Source organism: Camelina sativa, chromosome 2, assembly GCF_030686135.1.
Source record: "Camelina sativa cultivar CO46 ecotype springtype chromosome 2, ASM3068613v1".
NCBI lineage: Eukaryota > Viridiplantae > Streptophyta > Magnoliopsida > Brassicales > Brassicaceae > Camelina > Camelina sativa.
Genome location: NC_141881.1, coordinates 14,360,685 through 14,378,351, shown reverse-complemented (window position 1 = coordinate 14,378,351; position 17,667 = coordinate 14,360,685). Strand labels below are relative to the sequence as shown.

At 39.2% G+C, this 17,667-nt stretch overlaps 1 protein-coding gene, 1 long non-coding RNA gene and 1 pseudogene across 3 annotated transcripts; all 3 read right to left on the bottom strand.

The window, feature by feature from the left end:
- Positions 1-5,623: 5,623 nt before the first annotated feature.
- On the bottom strand, positions 5,624-9,953 carry LOC104718681 (putative disease resistance protein RPP1). Its single transcript, XM_010436481.3, has 4 exons — positions 9,165-9,953; positions 7,904-9,026; positions 7,487-7,792; positions 5,624-7,293 (listed from the first exon to the last, which is right to left on the bottom strand). Exons 1-4 carry the CDS (start codon positions 9,722-9,724, stop codon positions 6,004-6,006), a joined length of 3,279 nt encoding a protein of 1,092 aa, XP_010434783.2. The 5' UTR covers positions 9,725-9,953; the 3' UTR covers positions 5,624-6,003.
- A 351-nt stretch (positions 9,954-10,304) lies between these two features.
- On the bottom strand, positions 10,305-12,027 carry LOC104718697 (5-amino-6-(5-phospho-D-ribitylamino)uracil phosphatase, chloroplastic pseudogene; annotated as a pseudogene). The gene has a single exon (XR_015579243.1). The product of XR_015579243.1 is annotated as a 5-amino-6-(5-phospho-D-ribitylamino)uracil phosphatase, chloroplastic pseudogene (transcript).
- Positions 12,028-13,890: 1,863 nt separating this feature from the next.
- Positions 13,891-14,388, bottom strand: LOC147948597 (uncharacterized). Its single transcript, XR_015574730.1, has 2 exons — positions 14,261-14,388; positions 13,891-14,180 (listed from the first exon to the last, which is right to left on the bottom strand). It is a non-coding gene; the product is annotated as an uncharacterized LOC147948597 (long non-coding RNA).
- Between the last annotated feature and the right edge of the window lie 3,279 nt (positions 14,389-17,667).

Here is a 17,667-nt window from a genome sequence, read left to right as displayed (position 1 = left end):
TGTGATATTTTTTTAGTCTGCATAGAAGGTGTTCGACAGACTGCTCAATAGAGATATTTAGTTATGATGGAGAGATCAGACTGTCTCAAGGGTCTCAATCAAATTAGATTGTAAAGTACGTAGTCCTCGAGGATTGGGGTTTTCAATCTTTAATGTGAGTTCAAAAAATGTGTTCAACCTTTTATTACTCTGTTTGTAGTTGTGAAGTTGTGGAGAAGGTAGACAGGTCAATAGAAGTTCCAAAATGGGAAACTTTGCACAGAGATACTTGCCGTTATTTTCGATAAGCTCGGCATGATGGACACTACCCTGGGAGTTTCACGTGTATGTACTTCTTGGTTCCTTGCCTCTCACAACAAAACTTTGTCGACCTCAACAAGTGGACTTCTCCAGAACCTCAAGAGGTTGAGTTTACGATGCTGTTTCTTCAGGACCAGAGGAGTTTTATCTCTAATCTCAGGCCTCCAAAACCTAACAATTTCTCTAATCTCTCACATTGCATATACTTGGGTATGGATCCTGACTGTTATGGAAGGATGATTCTCATTCAACTATACACAAGAGTATTTATACAGAATGTGAAGACTAGGGTATTCGTATGAGAGTTAATAGACAAGATACTACTTTACATATATAGATGATTGGTATCCGATCATCATTGATATGATTGATACGAATCTCCTTGATATCCCCCTCAAGATGTAGGCAGTTGTCTGACGCCAATCTTGATCCGAAGCTCCTGGAATCGCGTACGATGAAGAGGTTTAGTAAGGCCATCAGCTAACTGATCACGCGTAGATATATGGGAGACACGAAGAGCACCGGACTGTATATGACCTCGAACGAAATGATAATCTAGAGCAATATGTTTCATCCGAGAGTGGAAAACCGGATTGGCACATAGATAAGTCGCACCCATGTTATCACAGTAAACAACCGGCACAACCGTTAACACAACCCCCATCTCCGATAAGAGTGAACAAATCCATTGCAATTCAGACGCAGCATTGGCTATGGCACGATATTCAGCCTCCGTTGATGATCGTGCGACGCTACGTTGTTTCTTCGAACTCCACGAAATAGGACTGCCACCAAGATACACGATGTACGCATTTGTAGACAAACAATCACCAACATCACCTCCCCAATCCGCATCGGAGTAAGCGTGAACCGTTAGGGGACAATCTGCGCGTAGGAAAATCCCATGGGATGTTGTCCCAGCCAAATAACGGAGAACCCTTTTAACAGCCTGCCAATGATCCGTCGTCGGTTGATGCATATATTGAGAGAGCCTATTAACCGCAAATGCAATATCAGGACGAGTAAATGATAAATATTGGAGACTACTGACAACCTTCCGATATTGCGTGGCATCAACAAGTGGTGTACCAGAGTGAAGAGTGAGCTTTGGTGATTGAGCCATGGGAGTAGCAACCGGTTTCGCACCAATCATGTTAGTACGAGCTAGTAGATCCGTGACATACTTTCGTTGCATGAGGTGTAATCCTTGTCGTGATCGAGTGGCCTCTATCCCCAAGAAATAGCTTAGAGGACCAAGATCCTTGAGAGAGAAGCGAGCGGCAAGGGAGACATTAAACGGTTGCACCAAAGATGATGGACCCGCAATAATAATATCATCTACATAAACAAGGACGTAGAGGAAATCATTATTCGTCTTGTAAGTAAACAAAGAGGTATCGGAGAGAGAACCAGTAAACCCGGAGTTAAGAAGAAACATCCGTAGTTCTTGATACCACGCCCGCGGTGCCTGTTTCAAACCATATAGCGCCTTATGCAACCGACAAACATGATCTGGACGATCGGGATCCACGAAACCTGGTGGCTGCGAGACGTACACCTCGTCGGTTAGAGTGCCTTGGAGGAAGGCATTGTTAATATCAACTTGATGAATGCTCCAGTTTTTCTTGACCGCAACTTCGAGAACTAGTCGAACCGTTGTTGATTTAATAACCGGACTAAACGTTTCCTCATAATCCAAACCATATTGTTGATTAAACCCCCTCGCAACAAGTCTCGCTTTGTACCTTGCAATTGAACCATCAGGATTATATTTCAGTGTAAATATCCACTTACAAGGTATCACATGTTTTGATGGCGGTGGTTTCTCCAGATCCCATGTGTGATGACGCATCTGAGCATCAATCTCCTCCGACATTGCCCTCCAAAAATTTGGATCCTTTAAAGCCTGAGCTACGGTTGTGGGGATAAGAGGTGTTTTGACGGCAAGTAGATTAAGTTTCTTGTTAGGTTTGGTGATGTGGTTCTTTGCTCTCGTCGTCATAGGATGAAGGTTTTGGTTTGGTGGTGGAACATGATGATGGGGTTGAGGTTCCGGTTGTGGTGCGACGGTGGAAGTCGTGGTGGATGTGGTGGTCATTGTTTGCGAGACGGGACGTGGTGACGACGAAGAAGGAGTAGATGTGTTTGATGGTTGTCGGGGTTGTGGGCTCGATTGGTCTGTTGGAGATGGGCTGGAGATTGGTGTTGTTGGGCCTGGTGAGTGTTGTGGGCTTTGACTAGCGGATCGCGGCATGTTAACAGACGGAGGTGACGACAAGCGAGACTCAGATGGTGACGTTGAGGACGATGTAATCGGCGATGTTGGAGATGCTGATGCTGGAGGAGACGGAGGTGTGTGCGGTAACACCGGAGAAACTGGAGCCGGTGATGGTGGGTGAAGGACGGAGCACGGAGGCGACGAGGAATGAGTTAGTGGCGAGGGTAACACGACCGTTGATGGAGACGGCACACACTCAGGCGTAGAAACACGTGATGCAGGCGACGATGGTAGTGAAGAGAATGGGAACTCAGTCTCAACAAACTGCACATGGCGTGACGTATAAACACGACCACTCGTAATATCCAAACAAAGGTTCGCACTTTGAGTAAGTGAGTAACCAACGAACACACACGGTGTGGAGTGGCTCTCAAGCTTCGTTGCACGATATGGACGCAACCAAGGATAGCACACACAACCAAAAACACGGAGCTTCATATAATTTGGAGGCTGGTGAAAAAGCTTGACGTACGGAGATATACCGTTGAGAACGTCGGTGGGCATCCGGTTTATCAAGTACACAGCGGTTGCTAGAGAATAGGGCCAGTAGCCCTGCGGAACCGATGCATGACTTAGAAGTGCTAGACCGGTCTCAACCACGTGACGGTGTTTTCTTTCGGCGATACCATTGTGTTCTGGTGTATGCGGTGGTGATGTGAGATGGGATACGCCATGAGAAGCCAAGAAGGAACGCAATGCAATGAATTCGCTACCATTATCAGAATAAAGAGTGCGGATTTTGTGTTGAAATCGGTTCTCCACAAGAGCCTTAAAGGCGACAAAAACTTCCTTGACTTGAGATTTTTGCTTCAACGGGTACAACCAAGTGTAGCGGGTGTAGTGATCAATAATGACAAGATAATACTTGTAGTGATCAGCGGACAATATAGGCGATGTCCATACGTCTGTGTAAAGATACTCAAGAGGTTGTGTGGAGGTGATTGTGTTTGCATGAAAAGGCAATTTGTGACTCTTATTAATCAAACAGTCGGAACACGACCATTGTTTTTGCGAGGAAGTGGAAATAGGCAATGAAAATTTGGAAACAAGTGCCTTTAAAACTGTAAAAGAGGGATGCCCAAGGCGATAATGCCAAAATGAGAGGTCGGTTTTCGGTGAAGGCGATGTAGAGAATGCGGTGATAGTGTTACGTTCAACCGGCCACTCATATAGCTCATTCCTAGTCTTGCCTTGGAGCAACCAGACCCCCGTGCTGAGATCCTTCACCTGAAAATGAGCAGGATAAAAATGAGCTGAGACTTGATTATCGTTGCATAGACGATACACCGAAATAAGATTTTTAGACACATTAGGGACATAAAGAACATCTTTAAGCCTAAGGGAGCGAGAAGGTGTGGGAAGTAAACCGGAACCCGTGTGTGTTATCGGAATACCAGATCCATCCGCAAGAGTGACCTCCTCGCCACCATTGTATGGTTGGTGAAGAGACAGATTCGCAAGGTCCGATGTCAAGTGATGTGTTGCACCGGTGTCACAGATCCATGGAGTGGTGGGAGACGAGGAAGTCATTGCAAGGTTCGCGCGTGGCTGCCATGGTGGCGAAGAAGAGTAACTTGATGAGGAACCACGACCTTGAAACTGGGAACACCAACGAGCGCTGTGACCATGAACTCCACATATTTGACAACGTCCCTGATAGCCACGACCTTGGGAACCACGACCATGAGAGCCTCGTGAGAAATGCGACTGTTGCTGCGAACCATGTTGACCACGAGACGAAGAGGAACCTCGGTTGGTCGTATTGTTCTTGTGGGTGACCATGTTTGCAGACGCAGGTGTAACAGAGGAAGCGGTCATCAAGGTTTGAATCTTCAACTCTTGATTAATCAACTTCTCAAGGACCACATTCAGAGAGGGTGTTGTATCACGACCCTCGATCTGATCCGTAACAGGCTTATATTCCTCGGGTAAGCCACCGAGGATGTAATCGATCTGATCTTCATGTGGAATAGGACTCTCGAGAAGTGCGAGTTGATCGAACCTCACCGTGAAGCCTTGAAAGTACTCTTCAATGGATTTGGGACCTTTCTTCCAATGCTTAAGCTGGTCGTGGATTTGGAGGATATGGCCACGACTGGGTTGAGCAAACGTGGTGTGGAGAGTTGTCCAGATCTCCGCGGAAGTGGTAGCTTTGGAAAGCAGAGACTGCACCGAGAGAGACATCGCACCAAGGAGACTAGAGAAGATCAGCTGATCTTGACGCTGCCAGTGTTTGTGAGCCGGATTCACGGTGGTGGTGTCATCGGAGGTGAGTGTGGCAGCAGGTGCAGCCATAGTGCCGTCGAGATAGCCGGCAAGGTCATAGCCTTTGCACAGAGCAAAGACCTGACGTTTCCACATCAGGAAATTTGTCGAGGTCAACTTAGTGACGTTAGACATGTTGACATTAAGAAGAGAGGTGCCATCGGGTGTAGCAACAACTTCAGAAGTAGAAGACATGATCGAGACAAGAAACAGGGGAAGAAGGAGAAGTAAGACGAGGAAGAAGTAGAAAGTGACCGAAAAAAAAAAAAAAATTTTTAGGTCTTTTGTAGATCTTTACTGCTCTGATACCATGTTATGGAAGGATGATTCTCATTCAACTATACACAAGAGTATTTATACAGAATGTGAAGACTAGGGTATTCGTATGAGAGTTAATAGACAAGATACTACTTTACATATATAGATGATTGGTATCCGATCATCATTGATATGATTGATACGAATCTCCTTGATACTGACACGGTGCCTGATGACTATTTCGTACAAGCCCCCACTCAGACGCTTGAAGCATTCATCAAATGTACTGAAGATTGCACTGAAGATTGCACGATTTGCAAACGTCGCTACTCTCTGAGGATTGGCAGAACGATGAGATAAAAGAATTTGAATTCTGAAATATTGAAAAGCTTCGTAGATGTTTTGGAACAAATGATCAGACTTTAACATATATGATGAATTTCGTCCCACAAGTATAGATTGTGTCTGAATCTTTTGGGTTGCATAGTTCCTCCTCTGATCCTCTGAGTCAGCTAGCTAAAATGTTCAAATCAAATGATATTAACGTATACAACACAAAAAGTAAAGAGTATAGGTATGAGTGTGTACATATTTTCCAGTTATATACAGAAACTACAACATTTTGCGAATTAAGCAACATATACTGAATTCACTCGTTAGTCAAATTACACATAACCCAACATCACACACTGATACACATAAATCAACAACTTAGCCAAGCCCTGCAACATATGAATCTCATTGAATAAATTTCACTCGTTTGCCTCTATTCTTCGTCTCTACACTGTCATGATCTCCAACGACTTCAGTTCGACAGTTCCAGTGTTAATTTCGTAGCATTTATCTTCAGACTCCATCGCCATCTCTCTCTCTCTCTCTTCATGTCCATCAATATGACAGACTTAGAGTTGGATTACCCCGCATTCTTTTATTTTTATGTCGCTATGGTCGACTTTGAAGTCAATGAACAGCTCGTTAGATGTCATATTCCCCTCAAACTCAAAGATGTACAAATGCTCAGTAAAATAGCGAACTGGAGAGTAGCCCGTAGGTCTGCATGGAACAAAGACGCCAGGATTATGTTTTTCCATGATGAGATACCATATTCTTATATTTTTCCTAACAAACACCTCCTTCTCCTTGTCCTCTTTATTAACCAGCAAGATACAAGCCTTAAATCTCGAGGTTTTAGATAGAGGCCTTTGATTCAAATTTACCACTACGGAACTTCCAGTATTAGCTCGGTAAGTGAAGTTTGCAGGCACTTCTTCACCAGGTAAGACCGTAAATTGAGTTCTATTCTGAATGATGAGTTCCCTTGCTTCTTTATTCAGTTTGAAGCATTTAACAAACTCAAGAAATTTCTTTGAATTGTGAAAGGAGCAATCGAGTCTTACTAATGAGTCGCAATCTTCTGCCCATATGCTAATTAAGGAATCCGGAAGCTGTGGGATTGATACTAGTTTCTTGCATCCAATGAGTTCAAGTAACTGAAGACGAGTCAATTTCTTGACCCACGGAGAAATTTCTTGGATTTCTGTATCTTTACATACCAACGATGTGATGATATCAAGAGCATGCGGGAATTCCTCGAGGTTTTCATTGAATGACATGGCCAAGGAAGAAAGATGAGACCATGAGTTGATCGACGAAGGCACTTCTTTTATTGCGGTTTCCTGGATCTGTAGGAGCCTAATATTTGTGGAAATCTCAGGAAAACTTTTCAGCATCAAACAATCACATAAATGAAGTTCCTCAAGAGATTCCAAGTTGATGTTGGTAGGAATAACCTCTAGTTTTGAGCATCCATTTGCATTCAATTTTCGCAATTTATCAAGATTTCCAATAGAGGAGGGCAGCTCTACCAGACTAGTGCACATATCAAGTTTCAATACTTGGAGATTAGTGGCATTACCAATAGAGGACGGGAGCTCCACCAGACTTGAACATCCCGTGAGATTCAAAAAGCAGAGATTAATGGCACTTCCAATCCAGGAAGGAATCTCCACCAAACTTGAGCATTTAGAAATGTCCATTTCTTTTAAATTACTGGCATTCAAGGACGGTAGCTCCACCAAACTTGAGCACGAAGAAAGAAGCATATGTTGAAGCTTAGTGGCACTTGAGAGATCAGGCAATTCCTTTAGGTTTTTCGACTCAGTCATATTCAACCACTTGAGGTTTCCAAGCGGCTGTACAAATAAGCAGAGACAACACAAGAAAGCACATTAAATTACTAGCTGGCGACCTTAAGATTTAATTCACATAATAACAGATCAGTCCTTTGTTAAGCCTAACAGATGTAGGCAAAAAAAATATATTGTAAAGACAAATCAAACAAAAACTTTAAAGTAGGAAAGAATTAAACACATGAAAGTTCCTTACTCGATCTCCTTCCCATAGCTTATGAAGTTGGCTGTCTACCATATATAATTCGACTAGGCACTCCGTACCGAAATTGGAAGGCAGACATGTCATTGGAAAATGTTCCCAATATAGTAACCGTAGTTTTTGAGATAGATGATTCAAAGCTTCCGGAGAGCAGCATAACTTACGACTCCTATTACAATACATACACTTGAATCTTAAGAATTTAAGGTTAGTCATCCCTTCAAAAGCCCTTTCACTTATACTCAATTTGTCTGTCAATCCAGACAACTCAAAGTGTATGCCTATAACACTTTTAGTACCCTGAAAATAGACCATAAAGAAAGGTAGAGGAACTAGAGATGGTTAGTCATCAAATAAATTTTAATATTCAGAAAGTACTCTAATATATAGAAGACCAAAAATAGAACCAACCGTGTCATTAGTGAGTACTTCACATATATCTCTAGCATCAACCAAATATTGACGCTTCCCAGGTTCACGAATGGATTTGTTCCCGGTCTCATGACGAACAATTTCTTTACCCAATTGTTCTAGCAGATTGTGCATAAATATACGCCCATTTACAATAGAAATCAGAGATTTCTCAGATAAAATGTGCAATTGTTGCCTCACATCCAAGAAGTTCTTACCGAGATGACCTTCCACTCTGTCAATCGTTTGATAGTTGAAAAGACAGGCTATATGAACAAATAAATCTTTATCTTCATCACATAACGCATTGTAACTGAACATTAAAATGCTTTGAATGTTGGCTTCAAGGCGAGTTCTTAACCTTGGTAGTGCGCTTATCCATTCCTGCTTAGACATTCCTCGGAAATGGGAACCCATAACTCTTAATCCCAATGGCAGTTTACCCAAAAGGTTTGTAACTTCCCATGAAAGTGACTCAAAACCAGTTTTGGGGAACTTTTGATCAAAAGCATACATACAAAAGATGTGAGAAGCTTCATATACTGACGGGAAATCCACCTTGTAAATATGGTTGATGCCATGTGACTTCAAAAGTTTTTGGTCTTGAGTTGTGATGATGATCCGACTTCCATGACCAAACCAGCTAGTCTCTTTTGCGATGGCATCTAATTGTATAGACTGATCAATGTTATCAAGAACAATCAACACTTTCTTGTCGTTCAACCTATCTTGTACAACTCCAAGATGAGGAATCTCAATATCCTTGTGGTTGAGTATCTGGGACAAAAACTGTTTCTGTAAGTACAACTTTGCACTATAGTCATCAGAAGACACTCGCCTTGTAGACGTTAACTCTTTGATATCCTCCATAAAGACGCTCAACTCAAAACTGCTCGAGATTTGGTTATACAGAAATCTAGCGATGGTGGTCTTCCCAATCCCAGATGGACCCCAAATCCCAATCATCCTCACCTCACCCGATTCTAGACCTAGCATTGGTCCCATATTTTTCATATGAGCTCCCATTCCAGCTAAACTGTTGAAGTCTCTTGATGGTGTGGAGTTATTCAACTTATTTGAAACATCCATAGCTATTTTATCTATCATGTCAGCTTCACTAACCCTATGAAAAAACACCGAGAGCAATATGTTTAATTGTAACATATCCGTTAATTATGTGTAATTGCTACAAATAAACATTCGTTTAATGTGTTTGCAAAATATGAATTAGTTAGCGTAAGTAGGAGTTAAGAGAGATAACCAGTTGCGTGAATGCTCTCCAGCGATTGTGGCCACACCCTCCAAAGCTATTCTCCATCTCTTAATCTCCTTTCTCGGTTTACCTTTACAAGTTTTATTGAATACTTTCCCAAAGGCTCCCATCTGTTTCTTGACGTCAGTTGGATCTACATCATAGAAAATGGTCATCACTATTTGACTCAACTCTTCTCTACACTTCATGATCTCCACCAACTCATTCAGGCACCACGAAGAAGAAGCGTAGTTCCTCGAAAGCAAGACGATGGCGATCCTTGATCCTTTGATAGCTTCTATGAGCTCAGGACCAATTGTTTTACCCCTCTCGATATCATTATCAATGAATGGATCGATTCCTTTTCCTCTGAACTCTTTAAGGATGTGGGTAAGAAATGTTTTTCGGACATCTTCCCCGTGGAAGCTCAGGAATACATGGTGTTTCCAAGTTCTTGACAAAGACGATGGAGGAACTGATGAAGAAGATGAGGGAGAATCTACTTGTTCGCTATTTTGTTGGAATCTGAGTTTTCTGAAAAGCGTGGAAATGGAAAAAGAAGAATTCATTAGTAAGAAGAGAGGATCTAGATCTAGAAGATGATGGAAAGGATGATAAGCTCATAAGTCTATTCGAAGAAAGAGAACATTCTTATCAAAGGATTAACAAAAATTGTATAGAACTATATTGCATACTGAGCGTTGACTGACTTTGTTGGTGAGTCTTCATTTTAAAAGGAAAAACAAAAAATGTGTTTATTAAGACACGGTGTGTCAAAAAAAAAAAAAAAAAAAAAAATTGAACAAAGGGGAATAGTTTAGAAAAAATGTAATTTTGTTTTACAATTTGAACAATGGGTAAATTTTTACTTTTTGCATCACAGTAAGGCAGTAACTTAATTGGATTATTTGCAAGAATAGACTGCTGAGAAAATCGTGTGTTACCTCAAGAGGTTAAGTTTTGCAATGATCAACGTCGCTACTCCTGGTCGTATCTCTCCGAAGATTGGCGTAATGATGAAATAAAGGAATACGAATTCTGAAATGTTGAAAAGCTTCGTAGATGTTTTGGAACAAATGATCAGACTTCAACATATATGATGAATGTTATCTCACAACTCACAAGTCACAAGTCACAAGTCAGATGATATGTTAACGTAAACAACATTAAAACTAAGAGTATATGTATAGTGTACATTTATATTTATCCCTCGTTTAAACTTGTTCCAATTATACACAGAAAAAACTAAAACATTTTGTGAATTACACGAGGAAGAATCCAAATCCCATAAGACTGTACAATATAACAGAAGATCACTTCCATCAGAAGATATCATCAACTGCTACAGCTGATGAAGGCCGCTCATGCTCATCTTCCTTTTCCATCTCCAATTCCGGTTCGAATTCCGTCAAATCCGTATCTGCAAGTTTCTTCAAATCAATAATCGATAACTCGTCTAGTCTTCTTACCACCAGCTCAGCTGCACCAAGTTCATAAATCGGGTGTTTACTAGCAACAGCCACACATTTCATCCTCCCATCATGAGCAGCTTCTATGGTCTGATTTGAGTTTCCAAACACAATGCAACGTTCCGGTATAAAATCAAGAAGCTGTGCTGCGTAAATGAACATCTCAGGATCCGGTTTACCTCTGTAAACATCTTCAGACGCAACTATCACACTGAAGAACTTCCGTATACCTACAGATCCAACAGCATTCTCTAATGTCTCCCGAGGACGAGTTGATACCAAAGCCATTGGGATCTTATTATTCAACAAGACATTCACAAACTCCTGTGACCCGTCTCTTAGTCTATACACACCTCCATGTAAAGCTTTAAAGATCTCTTCTTTACGCTTAGCCATCCTTCTCACTTGAACAGGATCTCTCGACCAACACAGAACCTCTGAGATCGCCTGCTCGTTTTTCATCCCTTCGACACGTCTGAGCATAAAAGCTGGAGGAGGAGACTTGCCTTCTTCCTGAGCTAAAGTCAGCCATGACTTGTTATCAAGATCAGGATTATCTTCAATCAACACTCCTTCCCACTCAAATATCGCACCTAACCAACCACAACCCATACGTTCTTGCCTAAGTAAAGGATTATGCAATGAAGGCTTATCAGCTTTGTTCTCAGGAGGCCATACACTTGATTTATCATCTGCACCAGAATCAAGATAGTTCCAAGTTTTTGGTAACCTCTCGTCTTTCTTCTTCTTATACGCAGGCATCTCTTTCGTCAGTTCCATTGCAACAGCCCTGATCGGTAACACAGACAACATTCGACTCTTTTTCACAGGAAACCGAACTACGTTCTGTGATCTCTGAGTTTTCGATTCGTTCTTAACCGAAACCCTCACAATCGAAGGTCTATGACCAACCAAAGACACAGCTCCAATAGCATCCACCATGATTAACAGAATCAAGAAACTCTAATTCAATTCCAAATCTCTACCAACCTATGATTATCAAACCCCAAAACCTGTGAGAAAGCTGTAAGAGACCTTAATCAAAGATAGAATCCAAGAATCCAAAAACAGCTTTCCCACCGCTAGAGAACACAAACCCTAATTCAATCACTTACCCAAAGTATCCATTTAGGAAAGAGAGAAACTTTAGAAGTAAGAAACCCTAAAAGATTAAAACTTTAGAAGACCCAGATGAAGAAACTTGAAGATCTGATCTATGTACACAAACGCAAGAAACCCAAGATCAAATCCGAAAATTTTAAAAGAGGGAATTTTCGATTGAAACCAGTAAAATGGAAACAACCGAGAGAGATGAATAAAAACCAAATCTTTTTTATTTTTTTTTCCTTGAATTGAAGGTTTTAATTGTGATTCTCTTTGTATTTCAATATATTTAATATTTTTTCTTGAATTTTATGTTTTGTTTATGTGGTATATAATAATTCACACATAATCCAGATATTTCTCATTTTTAATTTTGACGGTGTGGAAGGTATCCACGTGGCATTAATCGGAGGTGTCTACGAGAAAGTTTATTCTACGCTGGAAAATAGCGGTACAAGAGAGGAGATTACTGTTTTGCCACGTCTCTTCAAACTTTTAAGTCACGTGTCTTTTAACGCAACACGTATCAGTTTTTTTTACAATGCCGAGTCTAGGCCCAGTGTCGGTCAGGCCCATTTAGAAACTATACAACTCGATTTTAAAATTTTAGAGAGTAGAGAGATTCTCAAATGTCATTGGTACATGCAAAAACTCAAATTTGATAGGAATAAAAAGTTTAGTCGAGTTAGAATTCATCAACGCTTTACTTTATAAACATTTTCATTTACAACTTTAAAACACACTAGTCCTTCTTCGTAACGAAAAAGACGATATTGCAACGCTTTCCTTTATAAACATTTTCATTTACAATTTTAAACACACCAATCATTTTTCAAAAAAATAGAAAAAGAGAATATTGCAAAGTGCAAGTGTCTATGAATGTAACCAAGGTGGTGAAGCGATTTAAGTCCTATTAAAATCATTCGTATGAACCATTTCACAGTTGCTATGGACAATCCCTTATGATTTCTTTTAAACTCAGCATAAAGAGTCTCAGCTGTTGCATACTCCATGAAGAGCCTATAGACGTTATTTTTTTCATCAGTCTTGTGTATTGATTCTCCCATACACTGCACAATTCTAATTGCGACTCTGAGACAAGATATCACCTTAACATTGTGGTTTGCAACAGAGAAAACTCATAAACTTTTATGTTCTTAATTTTCGTTTTACTTATGTTGCAACAAAAAGAGCAAATCAATGTGAAATCTAATCCAATTTACAATAGGAATCATGATAATTGGACCACAATTTTATTAATAAATTTTGAAAATTTTGGAGTAATCACTCACTACAAACACGACTCATTAGTTATTATTTTTTATTGACAACATGCATTATGCATATCAAATATATATAGTGGCACAACAAAAAAATTAACACAAATCAGTAGACTATGTTATGGTCCAAATTAAATTTGTGTGATAGAAGTACCAACCTTCAACTTTTTCCTTCCGAATTTGAGGAAGTCATCTACATAAGTTATCATGTTTCGAGTCTGATCATATCAGTGTACATATATGCAACATGTTCTCTTCCATTGTCATATCTGATTTTACCACAAGAAAATTAAAAAAAAAAAATACTCCCTCCGTTTCAAAATATAGGATGTTTTGGAGAAGTATGTTGTTTCATAATATAGGATGCTTTCAAATTTCAATATAACTTTTACACTACAAGAAAATAATTTTATTAAGACGAAATATTTAGTCACAATAAAAAGAATTTAGTCACAATATAAATATTGTTACTAATTTGTGACGATTTTTGAATGGTTGCAATACAATGGTCACAAATTTTTATTTGTAACAAAAAAGTCACAAGAGTTGCAACGAATATATTAGTAACCATTTTGTCATCAATAATTACGATACAAAAAAGTAACAAAACTGTCTCAATTACAGACTAATAAAACGTCTTTAAATCGTCACAATTCGTGTTTAAAATAACGTTTTAATTATGTATCTTGTTATTACAAAACTATAGTCTCAAATGGTCACAAATGATAATTAAAATTTTGTCGCAAAATTTTAACAAATACTAAAAAATTATGATATTTTGTGACTATCATAATGTCCAATCTTATCATAAGAAATTAGTTTCAAATGGTCACAAGTTATTACTAAGAAATTCATTGCATATGATAAAAATTACAACAAAAATTTAATCTCAAAACAATATTATTTTTTAAAATTGATAATCATACAATTTTTTATAATCATAAACATTAGATATACATTATAAGCTATCTTTACTCATACAAAAAAAAAATCACAAATTCGACCAGGTGCACATATTCGACCATAACTTTCATATAATTCCTATGGAAACGATCTCAGGCTCTCTGGAAAGGTAAGACTCAGATCTTTCCAACGACGGGTAGATCATTTTCTGATTCAATTTGTAGCAGTGGGAAACGATTTCACAAGATGATTGATGTTAATTTGCGGATCTGCGCAGAATAGGTTTGAGAAAATATGTATAACTTTTAATCTATAAAACATGTTACAAAATCCTTTGGGGAAAACTTACATCTATGGGTTGTAAGATCCGTTTACCCCTTGTTTTCCACCATCTTCTAGGACATGTAAGATCTGTCCTTAATCTCAATTGTGGCTCCTTGTTCTCTTTCTCTCAAAGGGTTTACTCTCTCTCTCTCTAGGTTTAGGAGGCACGAAATTATAAAGAAGAAAACCCTAATCATCTCTTAAATAAGTCTTGTTAAATTAAGGTTAGACACTTAGCTTAATGGGCTTTGTATAAATGACATAACAATTTATACTATTTTATGACTAATATTTATTCATTTTAATGTCACAAACTGTGACTTGTATATCTGTTATAAGTTTATAACAATTTGCAACAACATATTGGTCACAATGTAGTCATAAGAGTGACAATTAATATTATCGTAGCATATTCGTCACTAATTGTGATAAACTTTTGTTACTGATTTTTCCGTCATAATATAGTGACGAAAATACTATGAACTTGTGACAAATAAATTTAGTCATAATATCGTATTTAAAATGTCACAAATTTGTGACGAAATTTTTTTGTCTAAAAAATACGTCACAATAGAACTATTTTCTTGTAGTGTTTAGATTAGTTTAGTATTTTATATTATGCAGTATTGATTGGTTAAACTTGTTAAAAATAAAGACTTTTTAATCTGCGTGCTTTGCTTAAAACATCCTATATTTTGAAACGGAGGGAGTACTATTCATGAATGTTCCCAATGTTCTAAGGAAATAAATTTATTATAGTTACCTCTTTTCTATGTGATTGACTGATGATAAGTAATAAACCATATGAAGATGGTGCTGTCACCATAAACCAAAGCAAAAAAAAAAATTAAAATTGATCTCGATCCACACATGATAACTTCTAATCCGGTAACTCTAGCTTAAGCTGAAATATAAAAACATAAATCCATACTAGTACTTTTAAAGTATAGTTTTGAAATAAAACATCATTTTCAGAAAAAATACAATTTACGTCATTGCTTATATCCATATCCAAACAACTTTACAATCATTTATCTTTGTTATCTATATAACCAAACACAATTAAAAGATAATTAAAAATATATAACTGGTCGCTTGAAATCAAGGTTAAGCGGTTGGTACGAGAAAACTCTGTCCTTGGGTGGAAAAGAGATTTTGCTTAAATTGGTGGCAATAGCGTTGCCGGAATATACTATGTCATGTTTTCGCTTAACAAAACATCAATGTAAATAGATCACAAACGCCATGGCTGATTTTTGGTGGAATGAATGTGAGGATAAAAATAAGATGCATCGAGTATCGTGGGAAAAGATGTGTAAAGCCATATCACAGGGAGGTCTTGGTTTTAGAGATATTGGTAAATTCAACCAAGCTTTGCTGGCTAAGCTGGCTTGGCGCCTACTGGATGCGCCGCACTCTCTGTTGTCTCAAGTTTGCAAAGATTGGTACTATGCGAATACAAACCTCTTGGAGGCTAGTTAAGGCTCCAGACCGTCATATGTTTGGCGGAGTATTATCTTTGGAAGAGAATTACTTGAAAAGGGTTCTGAAGTCGATTGGTGATGGGTCCAAACGAGTGTATGGTTGGATAAATGGGTGTTTGATGAAGTTCCACGAAGACCTTACAAAAAAGAAAGAACAATAGACCTCAACCTTAATGTCTCCTCTCTTAACGTCACTGGGGGAGTGGAATATGCAACTACTAACTAAGTTGTTTCCCCCGTGTGATGTGATAAGAATCAGGTCCTTTCCTCCGGAGCCTGGATTGCAAGATAGACGAATATGGGCTTACACGCAAGATGGTAGATACTCTGTGAAGAGTGGGAACTGGCTATTGGCTCAGTCTACGGAGACATTGGTTCCTAAAACAGTAGCTACAAAAAGTTTGAATGCGCTTAAGGAACAAATATGGGAGTTGAAGATAATGCCTAAGATTAAAATGTTTTTTGGAGGGTATTGTCTGGTGAAGAGCTGTTTCACTCGAGGGATGCATTCCGGCCGGCGGTTAACCGTATTGCATGGGAGTTGAAATGTGTTTTATGGTGCTTACAGGGATTACATGTCTTACATGTTGATTCATATGAGTTGTGGACACACTGTGGTGCAACAGTTTTTGTCGTGGAGAGTCCATCTGAGTGGCCAAAGTATTGCTCGATTATAGTCAAGATCCACAGGGTATTGCTGAGCATGGAGAAAGTTATGTTCCATGTTTCCACTCCCAAAGCTAATAGTGTGGCTAGAGACATCGCGTGCAGTGTTACTCGGGACGGTAGGTTCACAACGTACTTAGCTCTGGGTGGTCCGGCGTGGCTCCATGACCGATTAGAGTTTGATCGTCGAGACTGAGGGCCTCCTTTGGTTTATATCCTTGTCTTTAGCTTTTTTTTTTTCTCATAAGTGTTACCATTTTATTGATGTCACAAAAGACAAACATTACAGACCCAGTAATACAGGGCACGACAAAGACCCAAACATGGGCACGGCATAGACCCAACCAAGGGCACGGCATAAACTTATACAGAGCCGGCAAAGATCAATAGATCATAATCTTTCCGGACACAAAGCCGGCGAGTTTAAGGAAACCTCCCGGAACCAAAACCTAATTAACAAAAACGAATTTCCGAAAATCAGGATACAACCTTACAAACATAAAAACTATGAATACTATCACTTTGCTTCTCTCTTCTTCAATTTACTGGTTAATTCCAAGATCGGAAGTTGAGTTAAAGATCTCCGGACACCTGACGCGTCTGAATTGAACTTCTGGTCTTGTAGTCCTCGCTTGATAATTTAGAGACTTCGAAAATTAGAGATCTTGATCTACCTAAGAATGGCACGACGAAACCTCAGTAGAGGGAATTGAAACCGCCAAAAGTTTCCTGCCGGTGATGACGATATGTAATCGACTAGATCCGGTATGACGGAGTCAAGAAACATCAGATCTCACCCAGATCTGGATGTTGGTTCGAGTGGAGGAAGCTTGTAAGAAGCTGCCCTTACCTTAACACCAACCACAAAATCTACTATGGATGGCGGTGGGTTGATCGGTTGAAGGCCAAGAGAATCACCAATGAATCTTCGAAAAAGAAACTTAGCAACAATTTCATAGTCTAGAAACGAAATAAAACAAAAGCATTAAAAAACTAACGGAAGATCAACGTTGGTGCTAGAGGAGCCACCAAACGTTAATCTCCGGCCAAAAAACAACGACTCCTTGAACTGCTTCTTGAGAAGAGAGAAGGGAGAAAACTTAAAAAAAGAAAAAAAAAAAATCCTTGTCTTTAGCTTAAAGCGTATGGTTTGTTGTTTAGTTTTTTCTTTTGTTAAACATTATATTTTGACCTATTTGAAGACGATAAAAAGAAAACCATCAATTAATTAAATATATGGGTTAAATTAATATGTAGCCCCGGATAAGAAAAGAATTAAGTC